We start from the raw sequence: 6,000 nt of genomic DNA, 5'->3' as shown, positions 1-6,000 counted from the left end.
AGCAATAGTACCAGAACCTTTTCCTGACAAATAACTTAATTCAGAAACTGTCCGGTCAATGAATAAGTGGAAATCTGAAGCTACATCCACTCTACTCTGTTTTAGTTTTATAACATCGCTGTTTAAAATCAGAAGTTTGAAAACTCTTGAGCTGCATTGTCTCATGGACGGACAAAAACTGAGATGCTTGTAAATCATGACACTGGGAAGGAGATCATTTTGGTTTTTAAAGTGAATGAGTGAGCACATTAGTATGAATGTAGCCTGAGCATCCAGTGCAAAGTTACTTGACAGTTTTCAAACCTTGGTGGTCCAGACACGTTCAGGCATCAAGGTGTGATTCCCCTGCTGAGCGGTGTTTACTCTCAGTGCAGGGCCCAGGAAACTGAAGCCCCCAGGGGCCCGACTCTGCATTTTCAGTGCCCCCCACCCCGCCATTGTTCCATTCATACAACAAGCTGAATGACACGGAGATCACAGTCAAGTGCACAACCTGCACTTTGAGAGGCAGCGTTTATCTCATGGGTTTTACTGCTGCAGGTGACATAATGTTTCCATGATAGACTCCTTCCCTTGACTGAGGAGCTGTCGTGAACAAGTAGTTGTGGAATGCTGGATTGTTGTTGTTGTCTTTACCCCAGGGTGGGTGGGTTGGTGGTGATGGGGGGGGCGTTTAAAGTGTACTTAAAGAGATTTGTGTCATTCTGATCCGAACGCAGCTGCTTTCCCTGGATTTCAGAGATTTGTTTGGTGTGTGTGTGTGCGCGCGTGTGTGTGTGTGTGTGTGTGTGTGTGTGTGTGTGTGTGTGTGTGTGTGTGTGTGTGTGTGTGTGTGCGTGCGTGCGTGTGCAGTCAGCTGTGAATATCTGTTGCCAACTTCCTCCATTTAAGTTATAAAACTCAACGACAAATCGTGCTGTGAAAAAGCTTTTTGAGCCCTAAATGCAAACTGTGGAGTCGCCCTTCAAGAGATAATAAATGGTAAATGTAAACACATCACAATGCCCCGTTTCCCGTCTCGGCTTTTGTTTTCCCTGCGCCCTTCCAGCGTCCATGTATAGCACTGGGTGTAACCTTTTCCCTGTGGAGACTTCAACCCCTATAAATGTCTGTGTCTGCTGCAGGTGACTCAGGCCTCCAAGGTGTGGGGAGAGGTCCCTCTGCCAGAGGACTTGGAGGCGAAGAAGGACGTCAAGGCGTCTCCGAGCTTACTGGACGACGACGAGGACTTTGCTGCCGATGAAGCTTCGGGAGGTGGGTTCGAGAGAGGATGTGTTACCGCAAACCCCAGCAACAGCTGCCCTCAAGTCATGGGAACTGTCTTTTTTATTTTCAGAACGCATTCCTCAGATTGTTAACTCATCCCAAAACTGACACCAGGGGAATGTTACTGATTTTGATGATTTCATCCTTATGAACGCTAACTTGCAGGATGCACACTTTTCAGGGGGAATTTATATCGAAAAGCTTGTTTACCCATGAACTCTCCTTCTCTCTCTCTCTCTCTCTCTCTCTCCATAGATCTGCCCAGTGGAGAGGATGATGGAAGCACACCGTGGCCTCCAGAGAGCACAAGTAAGCAACCAGCAAATCTAACGAATCTACCGGTTCTCTGTGACAGATTTTATTTATGTGCGGAAGATCTCATTCAGGCCACGTGAAGTTCCCCCATGTGTGACTCGACTGGATGTATGCAGCGGTGTGTGTGTGTGTCTGTGTGTGTGTGTGTCTGTGTGCGTCTGTGCCTGAGTGATGATGCCTCTTCCTGCTCCACCCTCTCCTCACCCCTCCATCGACGCACCAGAGTCTGGTCATAACACGGAGCGCTCAGCGTTTTTCTTCCAGACATAAACATCTCCTCTCCTCTTTCATCCTTTAAGTCGGTGGCAGATGTGACAGGACTATAAGATACATGAAAGCGCGATGAACAATGGAAGCTGCAGCCGAACGCCTCTGTTTTGCATTCCTTTCACAACTGCACTTTTTCCAACCCCCGTATTTTTTATGTGGACCTGATAAGTATTTATACGCAGGGACGCCACTATATCACATTGCAGCGTAGATGCGGAAAGTAGATAACGTATTAAACTTTGCATCGGGGATCTGACTCTTTAATCATGCCTGTGGTTCGCTGCCGCTGCTCGTTACGCTTCTGTTCTCGGTGCATTTTTCCTGTTTTTGCCGTCTCTAGATTTCTCTTCACAGCGTAAAAAACAGTTAAAGTTTCCGATAGTTAACTTTTTCTTGACCTCAGCCACCAAGGATGACTTTAAATATCAACTGGAAACACTGGATTTAGACCAATGCTGACACTCAGATATCACTGCATGTTTGTGTGACACAGTTTTAGTTTTATTCATTTCCCAGCGTTATATATTCTCATTTATTATCATCATCCAGACATATGAGATCATTTCCATCCTTATCAAAGGAAACAGCCTTCAGCCTCTATAGTTGGTCCTTGATGTCAGATGAGGCACTTGACAGGTTTGCGGAGCTTATTACATCATGGCTCAGGCATATAGCATGTGCCTTGCTCACAGAAATAGCTGTGGGGCACTTCTAAATTTGGGATAGGACCAAGAGGAGACTTAAACAAAGCTGATATAAAAGTGTTTACGCATTTGACTGAAGGTGATTGAGATAAATCACGTCAGAAAGGGAATAATTCCAGGTTCTTATCAGTGGAAAAAATGGAAGGTGGAACGTAGATGTAAGAAAGTGGCTTCTTCTCATTCACATCATCAGAGTGAGCTCTGCAGATACAAATGTGCAGAAAAGAAAATGAAAATCACAGAATGCAAAGCCAGATATTGCACAGGATATGAAAATATAGTCTGTTAACATGCTCACATTCTGTGGTTTGACATCCGCCTGCAAACAATCCCCATTACTTTGCTTTATTGCCTCTGTTTCCATTAAACGTCCCATGTTTTGTAACCGTATAAAGGTCAATGTCGTTTTAATGTGGTGATTAAAGAGGAGGCTGAGTTTATTATGTACTTTCATTAATATGTTATCTTATCTGGAAGGCGGCTAGACTTCCCAGTGTGATCATGGAGCTTCGACTGGAGGAGACGGGGGATTTCCATATATAGATCTGAGCATGACAGCGATGGGAAGGAAATTTGGTTTCCTGTGCTGAATGCTGAATACTTTTCCTGAGTGTCTCTGTCCTGTTAGTTGTCCAGACTGTTCACCCGCGCCTCTGCCTTCCTTCCCCCCTCCGCTGCCATAAAGCTGCCGACTGAGGTGCCACAGTGGCCTCCATTAGTCCTGGTTTCCTGTTGTGGTACTATTTGCCGAAGGGTGAGGAATTCCCCATTTCCTTCTGTCTCAGCCTCATGCACTGATGATGGTGCGAAAAAAGAAAACATCTGGAGTCACAACTGTTTTTCAAATCAGGCTATTTTCAACCTCTTTTGTCCATTGTTGTTCTTAGCCCCTCCCCAATCATAGTCTGGAATCTTCTCTGGACATATGAAGGTTGCGTCCCATGTCCTCCGAACCTCTTGTCCTGACCCCCGCACTCAGAGCCCCGAGGAGATTTCTGGGAGACAAAATCTAGTTCATCTCGTCTGTGAGAGCCTTTCCTTGTTCCACTGGCTCAATTACAGACTTTCCCACTGCACCAAGCATATTGGCCACTTTGTTTAAAGGCAAAAGAAACAAAGACTTACATGTCCACGTCGTCATGGCGAGGGGCTGCTGGGGTTATGTCCCTGCCAGCGCTAATTTTGGACGAAAAGCTTGAGAATTCAAATCTCTAGACGAAAGCCCTGACCGAGAAAGAGACTTAGTGGCTAATATACTTAACCGATATTAACTCGGAGATAATTAATCATATCAACGACACAATGATGCTGTGAGAGGGAACCAACAGAGTTAATTCATGGATTGAAGAGCTGAAAAAATGAACTCCGTAAAATCGAAGGTATCTGCAGATTCAGGCTGTGATTTGTCCTTTGATTGGTGAGTGTGGAACTGACCGAGAGTCGCAGCTTTAACGGTCAGAATCGCGTCCAGTGAGTTGAAGAGTGAAGCTGAACTGTAGATCAGTTAAAAAGACTTATTAAAAACCAGAGTTTATCTTCAATATTCAGTAGGAAACTTTTAAAATATCGAGAATTCCTAACAGGGTTTAGTGGATTTGTTACAGCGGCGTCTACTCTGGTTCAGGAAGCCGGGCATCATGGGTAATATTCGATCAAGAGATTAATAGGCTTTGTTTTTTTGCTCGGACACGGAGCCCATTACAGAAGTAATCATGATGTGTGGCCACAGAGGGCGCTGTTGCTCATCAAGTTACATAGATTCCTGCGAAGAGGCGTCATGGCTTAGAAACATTTAGAACCAGCTGCTATGAACTGTTCCAGCCTGTTTAACATTATTCATTGAACAGAGATTTAAACATTAAACCCCGCAAATTAGAATCTGTGATCATATGTCATAGAAACAAGACTTTTAACTGTGTTTCTTGGAGTCAAATAAAGGGATTGTCTTCTTAAAAAGCCATAAACCATCATTGATTTACTCGAGTCTGTGTGACGTGTTGATTTGAGATCAAACATGTGGAGTTTCTCAGCTGATTCAAAGAGAAGGTCGAGCAGTGAGATGTGGTTCCGTGTTTACTCCTCTGGGACGTTTCACTTTAACCTCGGTGTCGGCGCTGCCTTCCATCCACGCGGCCTCGAGTTGAGGCCGACCCACGGACAGGTTCCTGCCTTCCCGGGTAGCCTCGGCTGTTTCTTCTTCCAAACGCATTAGTCGCTTGTGGATGCTCGCTGAAAAAAAAAAAGCCACAATCTGGGCTCAGACTCTCCGATGCTGCAGCATAAGTGGACAATACGTCAGGGTAATGTGCCCTGTCCGTCAGTTGGGCTCGGGCAGTGGACGGGCTGCAGCCCACTCAGCGTCTCTGCCTTTTTTCATGGGCATTAGGTGAAGTGTGTGTCTCAGTGGCACTGCCCCGGTGTGTGTGTGTGTGTGTTTGTGTGTGTCAGAATACAGGGAGCCTCTCGAGTAGTTGCACACAGGGACGAATGCTGGCAGCTGCAGTTATTTTGGTGAGGTCTTTGTTGTTGCACTGCTGGGTGTTGGGTGTGTGCGTGTGTGTGTGTGTGTGTGGGGGTGGGGGGGGGGCCCTCAAGGTGGTCACACACTGACACAAGAGGAGGGGGGGGGGTGAATTGCCTCACGTTATAATCAGATGACTTGCTCCCATTTGCAGAGGAGGCAGTCGTAAGGCAGCAGACAAAACATGGGCGCTGTGACGTTGAAGGACCCGTTTGCTTTTAACTGTCGTCACTCGGAGATAGAAGCCTTTACCCTCCGCTCACAAACGGTTAATCATCGTAGTGACTGCGGACGTTTCCCTCGGGGTGGGCATTGTTCGTCTTAGTCACTGACTTTCGCCCTTATTACTGCACCGAACCCCATGATGCCGCACTCTGTTGTACCAATAACAAAACGTGTTGCCTTGGAGAAACAGGGCTTGTGCCGCTCCTCTTTAGGAAAGAGCTCGTGGGTTTTGTAGAAACGAGGGCCGCAGCGTCTGTTTGCATTTATCCTCGTCTTCCTCGCAAGCGGTGTCAAGGACAGGCTCGTAACCGATGCCTCCGTTTATTTTGATGACCTACATCCTAGTCTGTGTCGCAACGAGGAGAGAGTACCTTTATACTGGGAGAAAAGAAAATGGTTTTTTTTGTCTTAGCAAACAATCACTGGATTAGGACTTGTGGTTATTGGCCCGATATTAAACTGTCCTGCAGATCTGGTGGTTTATTTATTTAAAGCTCCACAGTTGATCAGTGACTTCCTGGTTAAACACCAGCGAGTATCCGTTGCAAATAATTACCTCTCCTGGGATCTGTTAAGCCCCTAAGTGTTTTTCTTCGATTGGATAATACATCCAGTACATGTGTAGTGCTTTAGTCTGACTGAGTGTGTTTGTTGTCGGTGCTGTTTCCTGTCTGCCCATGTTGTTCTATAGTGATTGCT

The 6,000-nt window shown here is 46.0% G+C and overlaps 1 protein-coding gene across 4 annotated transcripts in view; it reads left to right on the top strand.

Annotated features, from left to right (window-relative positions):
- hspg2 (heparan sulfate proteoglycan 2) overlaps positions 1-6,000 on the top strand; it is an 83,477-nt gene that overhangs the window by 24,596 nt on the left and 52,881 nt on the right. For all 4 annotated transcript variants that reach the window (XM_034589883.1, XM_034589884.1, XM_034589885.1 and 1 more), the window contains exons 2-3: positions 1,125-1,254; positions 1,522-1,575. In XM_034589883.1, coding sequence (XP_034445774.1) covers positions 1,125-1,254; positions 1,522-1,575 — 184 coding nt within the window. The remainder of the gene's footprint in view (positions 1-1,124; positions 1,255-1,521; positions 1,576-6,000) is intronic.

This window comes from Hippoglossus hippoglossus, chromosome 7, assembly GCF_009819705.1.
Source record: "Hippoglossus hippoglossus isolate fHipHip1 chromosome 7, fHipHip1.pri, whole genome shotgun sequence".
Classification (NCBI taxonomy): domain Eukaryota; kingdom Metazoa; phylum Chordata; class Actinopteri; order Pleuronectiformes; family Pleuronectidae; genus Hippoglossus; species Hippoglossus hippoglossus.
The sequence above is the reverse complement of the archived record's forward strand: the minus strand, read 5'-3'. Positions and strand labels throughout refer to the sequence as shown.